The following is an 18707-nucleotide window of genomic DNA, read 5'->3' as shown; positions in this document are numbered from 1 at the left end:
GTATTTCTCAAATATACAGACATATATATACATAAGTAAAGAAGTTTGGTTCTACAAAAATTTTAAGAATTTTTTTTTGACATTAAATATGAACTATTTTGCGTTTAAATATTCGAGCCATCTGAGTACTTTTTACATTAATAAATTGGCAAAACCTTTTAATCAACAAAATAATATAAAGATATTTTAACGAAACAATTTTAAATATAATTTTGTGCACTGCACATCACCTAATGGCCCAAAGTATGGCCGCTTAATTTAAGTCACAATGTTTAATAAAATAAAATTTAGGGGCCTGTGTCCAATAAACAGTAGTTACATCATGCTCCGGATGGGAATCAAATGCAAATGTGTTGCCAGCTGCCTCATGGAAATCCAAGAGGGATGTGGAAAGAATTGCTATAAGTGAAAACATATGGAAAACAGATCGGGAGCCAAAGATCAGCTGCTACATTCGACGGCCAGATGGAAATGGTAGAAACTCAGCCATGTAGCTTCCATAGTTTTGTATTTCTTCTATATTCAATATACTATTCAATATACCCATTTTTTGCTGAAGAAAAATCTGGTTTTAAAGTCCTCAAGCCAATGATTTAGTCCACAGACGACTCCTGAGATTTGTGTCCACTGCCACAGAACAATTTCGTTTTTCCAGCCTTGGTTTTTGTGTGAACTTATTAGCATAATGAGTAGAAATATTGCCCGAGCAGCACTCGCTTCGCTCTGGTTTATTTGACAACTTTTCCTAGTTCTTGGTTCACTGCCTGCGTTGGCCATTTGGCCTTATGTCCCTTTCATCTCCTTGGTCATTATGTTAATAAGCGCAAGAGAAAAATGCTGTCGCCGCTGGGCGAGCACTCTTGAATCCCGAGCTGGAGCTGGAGTACACCCGAATGCCCAAGTGTCCTGATGGGACGATAGGACAATATCCACCGATGGCCCCATAAAGTTTACTCTTGGCGAAAAATGTCGATTTGTTTTAATGCCACCCGGAACTGAGAGGACGGAAGGTGGAATGCTGGGATGTTGGGATGTTGGCCATCAAGAGGGTATTACTTGCCGATGGCAACCGAGAAAGGGTGTAATGACCACCGGAGATGACGAACAGCTTGGCCATACAAATGAACATAATTATTTTGAGGGAGCCCATCAAAAGGTCACATTTGTTCTAGCAGTGTTTTCAGTTAGCAAAGAGCCAGTTCTTAAATAAATTACACTGTTTGTATAACAAGAAGATAAGTTGCTAAATTCAAATAGATGGCTTTGTCGGCGTAGATTTGATGTATTTTTCTATATTTTATACATTCTATTCGCTGTATTGTTTAAAAGTACGCTAGGTTTAGTCTCTTACATGTATATGTGTTTTATTATATGTACTTTTTTATGGAATAGGTCCAAAAATAAGCACCGGGAACCTGCAAGTTTTTAAGGACTGTACACTGAAAGCCGGCAAACGGTGGGGTAAAGTGGAATGAATACGTAAATGGCGCCCAACGTGCCGCCTTAATGACAGCGATTAAAGTGCAGTTGCCAGATGTATGTACTACACTTAGAGAAATTCACCTTTTATTATATTTTATATAGCTAATTTAAGAGCATATTAAACAAGAGTTTCAATTATGAAACATAGAAAAGTTCACTTAAATTGAAAAATGTTTTATTTCAATTTTTAAGGCTCATATTTTTGTGCTAGTGAAATGTTGTTGAGTTGGAGGTTGGGTCGGTGACACATTGTGCGATACATGAAAAACTCGTAAAGCAAAAAAGGAAACAATTACAAATGCTCGCACACACACACACACCCACACATGTACACAAGTGCCCACCTACGCGTGTATTCAAATACAGGACCAAAGGATGCTGTGTGTTTTTTGGTGCGAGGAGGGTGCTCACATAGCGAAGTGAAGTGAGCGGTTCGCAGATGTTTGAAGGATTTCTATTACATTTTTGTTTTGTTCCTGCGATGTCGTGGCTGCTTTACTTGTATTTTTGTATTTCCCTTTTTGGTTTTCTCCGCTGTTCTGAAGAGTGAAATTGCTTCCGCCGCACTTAACGGTGCGCAGCACAACGCTGCCTCCATCACGGATTTTCCATCCATCTGCCCCCCCAGCAGCTCCAGTCCTTCTTCATTTGATGCCAAACATTTCCGCAGCTCGTCGCATAATTTAATGCAAATACTCTTACCACGCCCCATTCCACAGATTCGACTCAGTGTTGTCATTGGAAAAAGTAGCTTAGATCCCAAGAAAAAATTAAAAAAGTAGCTTATTAAAATTATTATTAAGCTCTTAAAAAGTTTTTCTAGCTATATGCTATTTATTAATATTAAGGTATTTAAAATGTATGCCATAAAGTATTTCAAACTATGTTTCTTAACCTAAGTATGTGCTACTTGAAAGCTGTTTTCTTTTTGTTTCTAAGCCATTTCACGAAAGTTTATAACCTACGTAGTATTTATATATAAATAGAACCTTAACAAATTAAGAAAATTTTAGTTCCTTTTCCACTGCACACAGTTAGCTAGAAAATAGCTAGACTATTATTCCCGGTTCAGAGCTCGTCCTTTTGTAGGATTTTCCTTGTTTCCTTCTCGTTTCTGGCATCACTGCGTGCGGCACTAAATATCGATTTTAATAGGAAAGCTGGATTTTTGTGCATCTTGCTGGTTGTTTGTCCTTGGGCTGACCTTTGCGAGCTGCATCCTGCAGCCGGCTTCTGGCCAGGTCCTTGAAGGGCTGCTGGAAAGCTCCTTGGACGGCAATGATTCTCAGTGCCAAACTTATTTAAGCTGCATGTCAATTTGCCTTGAGACATCGAATGTTTATTAAATGTCTGAAGTAAATACAAAAATCTATGTAAAAATTATGGTGAGAGTTAGCAACATGTTTAAGTGTTTAATTTTAATAATATTCTGTTGTTGCAAGCAGTATTATTAAAGTGACTTCTTTTTAAAGTAAATAAAATTCGTAAACTTTTCACCAATAGGAGGCATTCAATATTGGGGATTTATTTACATGCCACAATTGCGTATGCACATAATTTGCATGAATGTTACAACAAAGTGATGTCCTGACTGCGGAATTAGGCGACATGTGCCGAGGGGAAAAAACCGAAATTCAAATATTTCCAACCGAAATTTAAGTATGCGAGCTCGAATGCAAAAAAGGGATAAGTCGAATTCGCTAAAAAAAAGATACAAAATAAAGAAACAAGGAAAAAGGGCTTATGGCGGATTTATTTGGCAACACACGTGTCTATGTAGTCTGCAAATCCCACAGTCTGCAAAGCATTTGCCTTCCCGATCAAAACCCAACATCATACAACTGAAACGCAAACAACACAGGTTCACGCAATCCAAATATTACCGTGAGCCCTCTTAAAAGATACAAATTTGCAAAATACACACACAACACAAATCGTGTGTGGGGTTTTCATGAAACATCAGGGAAAAGTAAAGGCTGAGGAAAATTCAAAATACATATAAAGTTATTCAATAAAATGTATATTTTCCGATGATTGTATGAAAAGTATTTAGCATACATGTGTTTTATCTTAGTTATGTACTGCAGATACTAAACGACTGGAAATAAGTTATACTGTATCTTTCTTTCATTTGTAGTTTAGTTTAAATATTAAACCACCTCTATTTTCGACATATATGTACATTTTCCCAAGTAGATCAGCCAAGTTGCTCCCACAACCGATGGCATAGCCATCGTGTAATTTCCCAGCCTATTTTTCCGCCAAAACGTTTTGCGTCTAATGAGTTTTCTACTTGCGGTTTCGGGGAAAATTTGCGCAAAAATGCGACTCTTTACCTTTAAGTGCCAAAGGGGGAATGGAAAATGGGTGGAAAATGGGTGGTGGTTGGGTTGTTATGGGGCGTCGTGGTTTTTACCTTGGTGGTGAGAAGTGAACAACAGGACCGTATGCGCTGTAAATGTTTTAGTGGTTACCGCGTTTAAGTCATTAGAGAAAATTCTTGGCGACCAGAAAAAGGGTTGGGTGAACTTTGCACCCAGAATTTGAATCTCAAAGTCGCTGAGTTATACATATATTATGCGGCAGTTTTTGGCTGGCTTTGGAAATTTTCTATAGAGGCGGCAAATTCTTTGGGGTTAGTGCCTTACAAAGCTTGTGAACAGTGAAAAGATGATCCAACATTAATTATGTACGAATCTGAAACTTTGAGGGTAAACAAAATAAAGAACTTTAACAATTTGTTTAGGTATTCCCTTTGAAATTGTATGAAAGTTTCTAAGAACATGTTTGATAACCTTTAAAATGCAGAGTAAAGGGGTTTGTGGAATATATGTACGCCCTTTGAAATACATATAGTTTTGGCATTACTTTTTTATCTTCCTCCATTAAACGGACTCTTTGCTGAAACTCAAGTGATTTTTCTTTGTGTAATTGCACTCAACACACCCAAAATCAGAGTTCAAACAAGTGCTAAACAGTCTGAAACACTCGGTCCTAAAGGGATTGATACATTTATTTGACTGTCAAATATTGTACACCCGTTTTTATGTGCGAAAATATCGGCCAGAAACGTCTGCCTATATTTAAATAACTCTGTCGCAATGACCGTAGCGAAACGTGTCCGACAACGGTTTTAAAAAATTAACAACATTGCTCCAATTAGTCTGGGCAGTGCGGATCATAATTGTATGGGCACACAACGTTCTTATATAGTATATATATTTCGCAGGCATCCGAAGATCCAAACCTGCGTCACGGCACTGAGTTTTTGCGATTCCTTTCGTTTTTATCCACATCCACTTGGTTATCACCATGGACAGACGCTTAAATTGAATTTATAAATAGTAACAGACCACTATTTAACTATCAGACTCAAATTCGAACAGCAAAGACTTACTAATCAAACAGATGTCGACTTACTTTGGAGCTAGTTTTTAGCAATAAGTGTGCTGGATTTATTAAAAAATAAAAATAAAAAACAAGCTTGAAGTCCTTGAAAATGTACCTTAATTTTTGCTAATAGGTTATAATATTTGGCTTCCTGGTTAATTCAGTTTTTTGAGATATAACTTATACTTATAATTTATATACTATCAGTATTGTAAAGTATTATTAGTAAATATCAGGTCGCTGTTAAATAAATAGTTTTACCTACGCTCGCTTTCGCCGTCAGATGGCTGAATCGAATTTGGCAAAAAGGTAATTTAACTATTTACGGATGGTTTTCGACGGCCATATGGTGGTGATGGGCCTGACTAATTATCACTGAGATCTGCACAGCCGACAAAGGAAAACAAACAAATATTTACGGAACACACACATCCATTTGATTGCCTGCGGTTCGTTCTTTCCATCGCAACATCTGGTCCTGAAATTGGAGGACCTCTGACCAAACGAATCAGCTGTGTCCAAGGTCGCACCCCTGTAGTTATAACGGCAAACTCCCCATTTCCATTCAAGTCAATACCCATCGCATTACCTTTCGGTTCCGCAGTGGGTCAATAATTAAACTAACGATGAAATTGATACGTTGTATGAGTACTAGATACTGCATTTATGTTTTTCCTTTAAATAGTTCTTTGAAAAGATTACACAAATAGAAACATATGTTATTTATTTGTTTAAATGAAACTTATTTAACATTTCTCACCCAACTTGTTAAAAATAAGAGCTTATTTTGCATCACTATTCCACAAAAACATTTCTAGCCAATCCGTTTCGGTCATAGGCTATTTCCCTATGCCGGATCGATTTGCACCACATTAGCATAGCTCCATCGACGAATGCGTTAGTATCTATCCGGAAATGGAGCGACTTAATTTGTCGAGCAGGGCTCGCCTGTTTTTCCACCTGTCCGCCACCGTTCACCTGGGCTACGCCATCTACTTCGACCTGCGGTATGCCCAGTTGCCACAAGTGGCGGTCACCCTGCGCCTGGAGCCACCGATTGGGGGCAAGTTTAAGTACATGACGTTTCTGTGCGGCCTGTTGCAGTTGGGTTACTATACGCTGGCGCTGACCTTTGACCTCCTCCGAGTGAGATCTCTGAGGAAGCTGCGAGACTACATCTTCGCCACCCTTGCCGTACCTCTGGCCCTCACGGTGGGTCTCACCTTTTGGACACTCTTCGCCATTGATCGGGAATCGATATATCCGGTGCTGTTGGACCTGGTCTATCCCAATTGGCTGAACCACACCATGCACACCTTCGTCGTGATCTACGCCTTTGTGGAGTTGGGTATCACACGACACCAATATCCGAAACGCAGTCGAGGATTCACTGGCCTGGGTGCCTTCATGGTGGGATACCTGGTGTGGATACATATCGTCTGGTTCAGGACCGGCATCTGGGTGTATCCTTTTCTGGGCGGCATCGCTTGGCAGCTGAGAGTCATGTTCTTCGTCCTTATCATGGTCCTGGGATTCGTTTACTATCTCTTTGGCGAGCGAGTTAATAACGTTTTGTGGCAGCGATCTACTGGTGCCCACAGGTGGATTGGTAACGATTCCCACTGAAGAACACATCTGGTAATTTAAGGATAGGAACATAAACAAAGTATATAGTATAATCAACTTTTCATATGCTTCTTAATAAATTAAACATGACTACTGTGGAAGTCAAGTCACTGCAACTATTCAAATCGTACAAAGACACAGAAATAAAACTAATTCACATTTTTGTAGAAACCATAAAATTCATTTTGAAAGTAATAAAACAAGAAGGTCAATTGCAATATAAAAGTCAAAATCATCTAATTTTTCCACACATAACGGAACCGGAAATCGCTCTGAATATATTATTTTGGTTTTCAAATGCGTTTATCATCGAAAAACCAGCTGCTAAGAAGCGGAATCCATATGGATTCCAAATTATTCTCATCCAACTATATGATAGTCACGTGCGGAAATTACAGCTGCCAGCTGATTCTGGAAAACCGATCCATTGTTTTACTCAATCCTTTCAGCGGGAGGTTCCGGTTTGCCTAGGACGTGGGCTCCGATTTCGAATATTTCAGGACACCACTTGTGCGCCAATATTTCGAAAGTGATCTCCGACAGCCGAAACTCAGAGAAGAATGGCACAGTTATCCATTGTTTGCTGCAAAGGCAGATGGGTAACAGCCCATTTCTGTCATTCAGTCTTTTGTGTTTTCTAAAGGCGGTCTGGTTGTAAACATTTCTATTCTTCCGGTTGTATGCCATTATTAGCAAATAACTAAATTATTGCTTTCTCTCTTGCTTATTAAAGTAGCGTTGCCTGAATCGCTAAAATGCATGAAATTATATTTAAAAAGGTTAATATAGATGTTACTTCAACAATAATCAATTAGAAATACACTTTAAATATTCATGAACTTTTGATTGGAACTTTGGTTATCTCTACCCAAACGAATGAAGAGGTTATTTGAACTACGAATTTATTAAAAAGGTTATAAACCTTTATATTAACTGAGGCTGAACAGAAGCCGGATTGTGTTGACAAGCCGTTAAATTTCGATTAGCACACGCGAACAGCTGTGTTGAATTGTTTGATCAATTTTCGGGAGTAGCACGTTTGAAGATCGTTGTTGCATACTAACCAAGGTCAACGACAGCTAAAAAAACCGCCGAAAATTATGGCTAAAATGGTGACTAATAGTATGTGTATATATCTTAACAAAATTCGGGTGCCATTTAAAAGTTGAATAGCTTTCCCCAAAGCGCACTAGGAATACTGCGGCAGAAGGAGCTCCAATTGCATTGGCTGGGAACTGGCTTTAATTGCTGAGACGACGTGCCGACTCCGCTGGGCAATGGGCCATTAAAACTAATTGGTCTGATTGATTGAGCTCCTCGTGGTGCACAGAGAAACACTGCGAGAAACAAGTGTCACTAAGCAGGCTTAAATTACAGAAAAATTATAATTTTCAAAACTTTGCAGAAGGCAAAAAGAATGTTCGACAAATGCATTGGTATTGTTTAATACGTTTTATAATATTATTAGAAGCAGTATGTAAGTACTAATATGGTTTTTCTTTCAGTGCGCACTTCTCACATCAGTCATCGCATTCGCGTGCATTGTTTGTTGCTCCTTCACAATTTAATTTAATTAATGAGCGTGTGTATCAATTGGACTGCAATTGTTTAATTACTTGTATCGTGTCTTGTTTTAGACAACGATTCTTGAGGTTTCCATTGGAAACTATAATCTGTATATATTTTCAGTAAACTATCTTTAAGATCATTTCAAGATCAGAATTGTCCTAAGGTAATCTGTAAAACAATCAAGGCTTAGACTATTTTTTTAGCTTGATAAATAAACTATTAAGGATTAGTAAAATAGTCTGATTAGTTGGCTGTAACGTGGTCAAGATCGAATTTGCGTTCACACATGATTATAATTTCAGCTACCTATATTCATTCAAAAGTAGCCATACAATAATTAGAATAAAGTACAATTCCCCAAATTGGTCAATTGATCGCCACACGTAGTAGCAGACGTCACGTAGGCCATATCATATGGCAATGGGACACGTTGCTCCGATGTCGCCATTGAAAGAACCCAGGAATATTAAGAAACCGTGACGTAGAACGGAAAATCGGACGACGACACGTGCGGTTCATAGTTCGGCGGCGATGTCAAAGGAATCCCCCGCCTTATAGCGACACATGTCCGGAAGGATCGATAAAGACACCAGGCGTCACTCCCAATCACCATGACGTGGGCGCCGCTGGCACACTCATCCAAAATTGAAAATTTAAATTTAAATAAATTAATATCAAAAGCGGCATGCATTTAAAGCGTGATTGTATATGAAATTGTTTGATTTGTAATAAAATCTTTACAGAGTTTCTAAAAATATATGATATATCTGACAGATTGATGTTCATCATCATCAACTGATCACTTATCTTTGAGCCGAAAATTTGCTGGCATTTACAATCTTTTTTTGCTATTTGTATTTTGTTTTTTTTCGCCTCCAGTGATAATTGTGGCTAAAGTTCGACTCTAGACTGTGGCCAGCCGATCTTCGATTTGAAATCGCTGTGGGCCATGGTGACTGTTGCCTGGTGACTGGTGAGTAACAGTACTTTCTGGCCTGGCCGGTGCTGTGGCTCAGTTAATCACCCATCCGCCCCGAACCTTCAACTCGCGTGCTGTCGCTGTTGCTGGGCGATCGACGATCGAGAAACCGGTCGATGACTAATCATCAATCATGCGATGTTGTGAAAAGTGCCACGATCTGGCCTGCAATTGCACGGATCTCTATCTGATCGCTCTTTCGACCGATTTTTTTTATGGCCTCTCACAAGCCGAAGATCAAATGCCCTATATTCGCTTTAAATGGGATAGTCAATCGAGAGCATTGAGCCAAAAATTAAGTGTATATTTGTTCTTTATGGTATTTTTTATAACATTACATATAAGTTATAAAGTAAACTTATAGTATGAGTAATAGTTAACTTTTTATAATTTTTATTGAAAGCTATTTATAAATAATGATTAAAAATTATAAATTTATGGCTGTGGAAACCCTGAAAACGGGCTTGCAAGCTTGTAATAAAGTCAGTATGTCAGTAACTTAGCATTTAAAATTCAACATCAGTTAGTAATTCCATGTTGCCAATATTTCTCGTAGGGCATATGTTCGTTATTGACATGCTGTACAATTTTCTTTATTACAGACCGCCTTTTAATGCCAACATGGGCGTACCCACTATAAATTGATATTAGCTTTTGCAACTTTTGAAGAAATTAAGATATATATATGTATAGCTTCAAAATCCCTGTGCATTGCCAACTTATCTTTTGCAGGCAACTTACTTTTTGAGGAGCCCCCCTTTCTACGCCCATGCATGGCAGTTCAACCGCAGCGGGTATAAAATCACACGGTGCCGTCAGTTTGTCTGGCGCGATTTTATTTTAGCGTTTGTTGCTGCCTTTTTTTTTTGTATTTTCTCTAGCACTTTTGCAGTTAGCTGTTGGCCGTGTAATTGCAGGCAAAAAGGCGGCACAAATGTCGTTTTATCCCCCCCTTCCAACCGAATGAAAACCCCCCTCTGTTGGCCCTAGAGATGTGCATGCTTTTCATTTGAAACCTATGCCAGTTTTTATAAGCTGGTTGAAAGAAAGGGTGTCCTGAAAATCCTGTAATTCCTGGAACTTCGTAACACGACATTGATTAATGTTGAATAAATTTATTTAATGTTTTGCAATGCAACAATTTAAGATATGTATGCTACTGCTATGTTCAAAATATTGTATTTATAAATAGGTATTTCTTAAACTTATCTAGTTTTATTAGCTTTATATGCATTTTTAATTCTAGTTACATCTCTAGGGTGCACCTTTTAATATGGCTTTGTTGTTAGAGGAATATTATAGGCCTTACGTAAGCGCGCAAGGCGGCAAAATGAAATGAAATTACAATTTTATAATGGGCGATTCCCATCGCGATATTGAGCAGCAAGCGTTTTTTTCCGACTTGCAGTTTCCGCTTGAAATGGAAAAAAAAATGTTAGCAATTTTTCAGAATTCAAGCGGCTTATTAAAACGAGCATCAAGGACATGACCATATAAGCCCGGTAAAATCCAATGAAACTAAATATAATTAAAAGTTTCTAGACTTAAAATACAATACTATGAACACGCTTTGTAAATCCAGAATATCCAAACTTTCTAAAATCACCACCTTTCGTATTTGTTGTCTATGCACATATTGGAACTAATTATTTTGGCAAAAGCAGCTGTGCTCGCTGCACGGCCATCTCGAGATTTAAACCAAAACGAAAGCTATATGGCCAAGCAGTGGTGGCAACGGGTGCGAATTGCGTCAGTGGCTGTGTGAAAAGCTAATGGACGCTCCGAATGCCAAATTCAATTTACGATTCGCAAGTTGGGTCGAGATTTCCTCTTCACTCATTTCGATTTCGGTGCAGCTTCCGATTTGGCCTGCCGCCTGCGGTTTATGTTTGCCAATTCTGCGGACGTCTTTCACTTGCCGCATCTCTCTTACCAATTCCACCGCTGACAGGCCACACACAAGTATGCCCCCTTTCATATCATATATGTACATATAGTAAAATAGTTTTGAATTTGAGTCGAATAAATGATCCGTATTTTCAACTAAGATCAACGCCGAAATAAATAAAAACTCCGAATGAATCCGCTTTGCGTTTTTATTGTTTGAATATCAGCTTAAGACTGAAACAGTTGGTGTGAGAAAATCTTAGATGTACTGGGTTAGTGGATTGTTTACTTGATCTACGCGAGAGCGCTTCTTGCTTATTCTTATGTGTAATTCTTATGTGCTACGTGGCTATGTGCCTGCCTAGTGCTGGGTTCTGATTTCGGCTTAAGTGGATGCGCGGCTTAAGTGGATGCGCAATATCGGGAAATGTTTGTGTATTTAAAAGTGGGCGCGCAATATCGGGAAATGTTTGTTTATTTAAGAAGGCATCGATGCGGCGGACCACCGCGGTCGGTCATTTGTATAAGTGAATTATGAGGAAGGCATAATTACGTTACTATATATGTATATGTATGTAGAAGCAAGTATCTGGGCATCCGACTATCTGACTATCCGTGAAATGCAGCAGAGAAAAAAGATCAAAAGGCGCACTGCAATCGTGTTCTGGTTGCCTTCAAAACTATGTAAGTGGGGCCCAATATGTAAGTGGAGCCCAATATGGGCTGTATGAAATGCTAATTTATTTGAATGCTATGTATTAAGCTTGTCATTAACTTTTGAAACTCATTTAGATTTAAGTGAGTTCTTAGCATTGTGTAGGTAAAACGAAATGTTTATAGATTGGCAGCTAATTAAGATATTCTTTAGAAATTTGAAAGCAACGGCCTTCACCTTGCGATTCCACGGTATATCCTAATTGATATTGTAGGATCGCATTGGGGCTGCTTACGTAGCTTGTTGATGTTTTCGTAGCTGACTCTTCGTTGACGTTTGTTTATAATTTGCGTAGCGCTTCGATTTTATTATTTCTGTTGCTTCCTTCTGAAAATAATCATTTTATTTTTGATCGCTCTTGAGTCTGGCCATAAATTATACCGCCAAACGGAACATGTGTGCGTGTCTCGTTCCCCAGAAGGTAAATATTGCCACCAGCATCTACACACTTTTATGCCGGACAAGTGCCGGTACATACATATGGTATGTACATACATACATAAATATAAATACTTGTGTATCTATTTTACAGTTTTTTTTAAATATTAATTTTAAAATCAAATAAATATGAGTAGGTGAATTATTTTTCTTTAGGCATAGATATTTTCAAAATTTTTATTACCGCATGACTAAATTATGCAGTTAATAAACCACTAAATTAAGCTAACTTAAATTTTCCGCATGGCAACTGACTTTGAGTCCGCAGATAAACCCGATTTTCCAGAGCCTCATTACTCGCCGTTCGTGTGTGTGTGTGGCACTTTCCTTATGTTGGTCTTGCTGCAATTTAATTAAAAATTGTTACAATTTGCCATAAATTTTGCCTGAGCTTTTCGCCTCTGCATGCGTTCAGTTCGTGTATCTGCAAATGTATCTGTATCTGTATCTGTATCTACGAATGGCGAATTTAGTGCGCACACGAACACGCACACGGAGTATGCAAATTGCGGTGGGGCAGGTCGCAAATTAGCAATGTTGCCGGTGCAGCAAGATATCGCTTCTAGTGCAAAATAAGCACAATGTTCAAGACAATGACTGCTGCACACTAAAACATAAATAACATAAATATTTAACAGTGATTAATGGTCAAAGGTCATGTAACAAAACTTCTGTAGTCTAGCAATTACTACTGTTTGATTTTGTAAATTATTTGATATGACGAAAGATTGTTATAATATACATAGTACATTTTTATACATTTTTATTAAATGTTAAAAAAGTTTTTTAAGTGGTGAACAATATGTTTTAATATAAAGCCATATGCTTTTTAGAATTGTAGAATGGTATATGTACTTTTCGTTTTATTCGACTCTACTCTCTTTACTTCGCTCTTGAGTGATCTTCACGCCAATTTAAGAGCAATTGAGTGGAATTTGTTGCTCTCTTTTTTACAATTTTTTGACTCTCTTGAGTTTGCCGCGATCACTCAAGAGAAAGCCGATCTCTTAGTTCTCAGCGCTCAAGAACTATGTCTATGTGGTTGTGATTAAATTTGTCATTATTTTTAAAAAATTGAGTTGAGTTCGCCCAGCTGATCGCTGCTTCTTCCTCTGCCGCTAGCTCTGCCCGCTGCAACTGCGGCAGAGAAACGTGACCATCCGGTTTTTATTTTTTTTTATTTATTGCTATTTCTTCTCTAATTTGTATTAAAGTATAATAAACTACAGTTAAGCAATTTTGAAATACACTAGATCCAACTGATTCATAAATTGTATTATATTTATTTAAAATTAAGATATATATAAGAGTGTAGCAAGCAAAAATATAGGATATCTCACAGTCGAAGCACATTTCATCCAATTTTTACCGCTGGCAATCTTTTTCGCTGCCTCTGCTTGCTGATCTTTTGCTTTTCTTCGGCTGCGGAGCACACACCGATTTATAGGCTCGCTGTTTGGTTTCATTTATCGTAGATTTCCCCATTTTACGCTTATTTGTTTTCAAATAAAATTAAACGACGCATGGCAAATGAAGAAACGGCCAAACAAAAGGGGGCCAAGAAAAGGCAAACAAATGAGCCGCACAAATTGCATTTCACCGATCGATCCGAGCGTATTCCCCAGATACAATTTTGCTTGCCGCAAACAGTGGGGCAGTTGCAAGCAAAATGACCCGAACTTGTTGTCTATAAAAAGTATTTAAAAAGAAAAAAATATATATACTTATACCATAAAATGATCAAAAACGTAAAAAATATATATGCATTCAAACAAGTAACAATAAATATGTACTATTATATATATTATTTTATTTATTTCATTTATTTTATGTATTAAAAACCACCTTACAGTGTATGTACACAATCGTTAGACTTTCTTTAAAGCACTCGCCAAATTTAAAGTTCAAATCGCACAGAAAGCCGGCAAAACGAACCGAAAATCCCAAGAGTTATGTTGACTGACAGACATGGCGTATGCGCAATGTGCGCATTGTCCATTCTAACGGCGTCATTTGTTTGGCTTAATTGCCGATAAATAATTGCAAAGCGGAGTTACAGCCCCCCCACAACCCCCCGGGCAACGAGAAACTCAATCCAAAAGCCGGAAGAAAAGGAAGAAAATTCGCATTCGCAAATCATTTTTCAGGCCCAGTCGACAGCTGCGAAAATAAGCGAAAATAAGAAGCAGGCGTCGGATTTGAAGCGGTGGCAGCACAACCTTTTAGCCCCGATTCCATCTGAGTGTCATCTGGGGGCACCCGGTGAAAGTCAACCCCTTGGAAGTGCACTGAAAGAAAGATTAAGTAGTTCTAAGTTGAAATTCCTATAAAAATAGTGTACCCATTTCGAAAAATATTTGGTTTCAATACGAATAAAAGCGACTTTAAATGTTTTAAAAATGCTTAAGATGTTGTTTCTGTATTTCTAATAAAATATGAGACTTATATATATTTTGTAAATATTTAGTCTAATTCTACATTTTCATTGCAATTATTTTTCTACGTGTACCCTCTAGCACTTATCCCTTCTCCATGGCCGATCAACCGCAAGTTACAAATGTCAAATGCTGCTTTTGTCAAAAAAGGACCTTTCAGTGCGTCTTTGTGAGGGGGGTGGAGGGAGAGGGGCGTCAACCCCCTGATTCCGAATGGCAAGTCCCGTTGGAAGGTGCGATGACGCAACAGTTCTATTATTCCGGATGAGAACCATCAAGAAATATCTACGCATTTCTTGGTCTGCGATTTGAAGCGCCTGTCACATTGACTGACGTTGATGACGCACCGGAGCTGCAAAATTTCGCATATGAAAGATGAAAGGAAGGGCGGCGGTAAAGGGTTTCCCAATCCATTCATCACACTCCGTTTTTGGCCAGCTGCAGACCTCGAACACTGGTCATTAGGTATGTCAGTCGCATCATTGGTTATTGTTCCACTGCAGCTTGTAAATGGTCAAGCCAAAGGGGTGGCACGCACTTTTTGGAGCTGGAAGCTGCGCAGATCCTGGCAAATGGCTCACCAAGTCACCCTCTGCTGATTTTAATTTAAAAACAAAGAACTCTACAAATACTAGGATATTTTGCAAATTAATTTTATTAGCTTCTGACATATGATCACTTTTTGCTGCCTTTCGTATCCTTTTCAGCATCCTTTAACAGATCCAGATCTCGAAGTTCTTGCAGCACAGCCTGGACGGACTTAAAACGGTTGAGTGTGAAGAAGTGGAAGCCCCAAACCCCCACATCGGCATCCAAAACATGACGAACCGTTCGAACTGTGAGGCTAACAAAGAACCTTCTTATCAGATCCTGGTCAGACTTCATATCCTTCATATGGGCACTATGCAGCTGATCGAGTTGCTCTCGCAAATCATCTGGCAGATGGACGCCGGCTATTTGCTCGATCATTGAGTAGGAGCGAAAGGATTCATGCGACATCAGTCCCACAACAATGGGCACCGCGATTCCAGCTGCTCGACAGTCCTTCACAAATTGCACTATGACCTCGGGACGGTAGCATATTTGTGTGATAATGCAATCTGCTCCTGCATCAATCTATTCAAATATATAATATAATATATATAATATATATATCAGCACAAGCAAAAACGCACCTTTGCCTTTAGAAACTCCATGTTCTTAGCTGAATTTTGGGGTATGTCGCCTAAACTAGTGTATCCCTCTGGATATCCACCCACACAGACTGATATTTTTTCTGGTTTGAGTGTAAGAGTAATTATTTTGTACTAAAGATAACAGATAGATAGTAATTTACGTACCACCTCTCTGCCGTCTGGATTGCTCCACCATGGGGTAGCTAATCAAGAAATCCTGATCCTCATGAACTTGATCCCCTCGAACGGCCAAAAGACTGCTAAAGTTGAGGGCCAAAATCTGATCCAGTCGCTGCCGACTCATTCGATAGGCGGACACATGGGGCAGCACGGGAATGCGGGTGGCCAGGTATTGGGCCAGCTGAAGGCTCTCCACCTGACCCACTGGCTCCACGTCCCAGTACCGCTGACTCAGCCAGACGACGCTCACGAAGGTGGGCAGGAGCGGCAGGAAGTGATTGAAGTCCAGACAGGTTGGCCGGCCACTCGGACCGCTGGCCATCACCTCGATGCCATAGAAGAGACGCCGCTGTGATGTCCGCTCGGCCACGAGCGTTCCTATCCGCTGCTCCGTCACTGCGGTTTCATTTTGATCGGGGGCAAAGGTCACGCAGGGAATGTAGGAGGCAGCAGCAGGCGACCAACCTCCGGCGGGCACTTGAATCGCATGCATCGATTTGGAACCTCGCGCGCTCAACGGCAGATCAACTAAAACTGCCGGCTGTTGTCATTTGCCAGGCGGGTTATCACCGATCAGCAATCTATCTCAATCTCAATACAAGCAAGGTTTCTAACAGATACGAAACTACTGGATTCGTTGAGCGAATCTGGGAATACCCTTTTCTTAGGTTCATTATTAATTTGACAAAGGTTAATTCGCATTATGGCAATGAATCACTTAATATGGCATGCTAATAGTTACAAATTTATTATGTTTACGTATAAGAAGTTAGTACTATAAAGTACTTTAATATTGTTTATTACATAGATAAAGCTAAGTAAAATAAATAATAATATACTAATGGATTGTGTTTAAAGGAAATACTCTAATTTTTTGAAATAGAAAAAGTTTATAGTAAGTTGGGAATATGCCACTTAATTTTCTTTAGCAACAATTGCTAATCCCCCATTTGGAACTTAATAAAAGAGGTTAACAAAAGATAGTTGTTAACAATTGATTGCCAAACCATTTCAATAATCTCTTATTTTCCACATACACCGACTGTGGACTTTTGGTGCGTGGGAATCGGGACTGGATCGCATCCACAATCCAACCCTTTTCAACTTCCCCTGTGAGAAGGGGCTCTAATTCGGGGCAATCGGTCCCAACGCCATCCAATTAAAGATTTCATGCAGCTGCACTGGATGAAGGATGGAGACCTTCAAATGTTTCCGTCGTTCTGGATGGAACCTAAAATTAGTTTGGCTCGTAAACATGTGTGCGGGTGCAGCACGGAACCTGTTCTTAGTTTTGCTGGAAGGCCGTTCTATATTTAAATCAGAAAAGTGAAATCATTTTAGGGGAACATCGTTCCGTTTTGGTTCATAATACTAAGAGGAAACACATAAATGTGACAGAGAAAATATGCTGGAAATAATTTTATATCGGGAGTAAAACATACACATATCTTAAATTTACCAAGCGCAACGACAAGTATTTTTGGTAACAGATGGATGATATATCGACAGAAGATAGAAAATAATAAAATACAAATGGGGATGGCTTGGGGAATATGTTTAAATTCGTTAGGATTGGACAATAAAAAATATAATAATTTGTATATTATTCTTTCTCACATCTTTAAGTTGAACCATTCATTTATAAGGCTTTTCCTTTTCGTAAATCTAAAAGAAAACTGGGTAATATTCGTTCTCAATCAAAGTTCTCACTGCGGCTCATTGAGAACCGAATGAGCCGAGACCAAGAGGGCTTAGATCCTTTGTAGGTACATAGGTCTTTGAGTAAAGACTTCAATCAAGGCGTACCCCCAGTGGATTACACAGGACTTGATTTGTTGCCTCGGAAGGATTAGGGGATATTACATTGTGCCGCCCCGTGCACTGATTTTCATCCTTACGCCCGATTGAGAGTCCTTCTGGAAATTAGCTAAGCTGCCCTTTCAACGTCGATGGTTGATGGGTCACCTGCTGGGAGGTTCTGGCTTTATTCCAGTCATATTTTTAACGAAAAGCACTGAGGGGTTAAATTACTACGTGGCGCGAAGACGCGAGATGGAAAATATTTGATAAAATGCGTCTACTTAGGGAATGAAAACGCGTCGCGGGGCACACGCATGAAGATACAATTTCTCTTTCCCCTTTCGGTTATTTTTTTGTTGGGTTTTTGGTGCCTCTGGAGCCTCTGGTTCCTCGTCATAAGATACTTTGCTCTGTTGAAATTAAAAAATTCTTCTGAGAGCTGGGAAATTATATTGCGGTGGCGGTGCCGGAAGATGGGTGGAAATGTAATAAAGACATGAGTTGTGAAATTATTAAGATGATTATGGTAACAGAAAGTACTGAAGTGGAGGCGCTGCCTCCGTCTTGGTTTCGTAATCAGTCTGAAACGCGAAGGACACTCCCCAGGTGAATCCTTGTCTCAATGCGACCACCACAAAGAATTTTAAATATTTCTTTCGTTGGTATAATCTTCTTAGCTTTGGCTTAAATAAGTAAAGTATTAATGATTAGATTTACACAATGGCAAGAAAGTGCATTCAATGAAAACGAAATCAACAAAATCAGGATTAATAAACTGAATTTTTAATTAAAAAAATTACCAAAACTTCAAAAACTTAATTTAATCAAAATGCTTAGTAGATTTGTAGCTACTTCCGCATTTGAAGGTTACGTATTACATACATGCGTATTTATTTAAGGACGCTTGGAATTTTCCACGGCATTTGCAACCGCTGTGAATCATCAAATCGGGGGTTGAAACACTGACGATTTTGGGGGATGCATCTCGGGATCAGAGCATCGGACGCACCACCAATTTGATTTCAGTTCAC

General features: G+C 39.0%; 2 protein-coding genes across 2 annotated transcripts; one reads left to right on the top strand and one right to left on the bottom strand.

The window, feature by feature from the left end:
* The first annotated feature begins 5758 nt into the window (after window positions 1-5758).
* Window positions 5759-6777, top strand: LOC6737658 (androgen-induced gene 1 protein). The gene has a single exon (XM_002084454.4). The coding sequence runs from the start codon at window positions 5788-5790 to the stop codon at window positions 6496-6498; it is 711 nt and encodes a 236-aa protein (XP_002084490.2). The 5' UTR covers window positions 5759-5787; the 3' UTR covers window positions 6499-6777.
* Window positions 6778-15158: 8381 nt separating this feature from the next.
* LOC6737657 (probable methylenetetrahydrofolate reductase) lies at window positions 15159-16547 on the bottom strand. The gene is made up of 3 exons (XM_002084453.4): window positions 15862-16547; window positions 15697-15797; window positions 15159-15637 (listed from the first exon to the last, which is right to left on the bottom strand). The coding sequence occupies exons 1-3, from the start codon at window positions 16367-16369 to the stop codon at window positions 15197-15199; spliced, it is 1050 nt and encodes a 349-aa protein (XP_002084489.1). The 5' UTR covers window positions 16370-16547; the 3' UTR covers window positions 15159-15196.
* Window positions 16548-18707: the final 2160 nt, after the last annotated feature.

Source organism: Drosophila simulans, chromosome 3L, assembly GCF_016746395.2.
Source record: "Drosophila simulans strain w501 chromosome 3L, Prin_Dsim_3.1, whole genome shotgun sequence".
In the NCBI taxonomy this organism is placed as follows: Eukaryota; Metazoa; Arthropoda; class Insecta; order Diptera; family Drosophilidae; genus Drosophila; species Drosophila simulans.
This window is presented reverse-complemented; position numbering and strand designations above follow the sequence as displayed.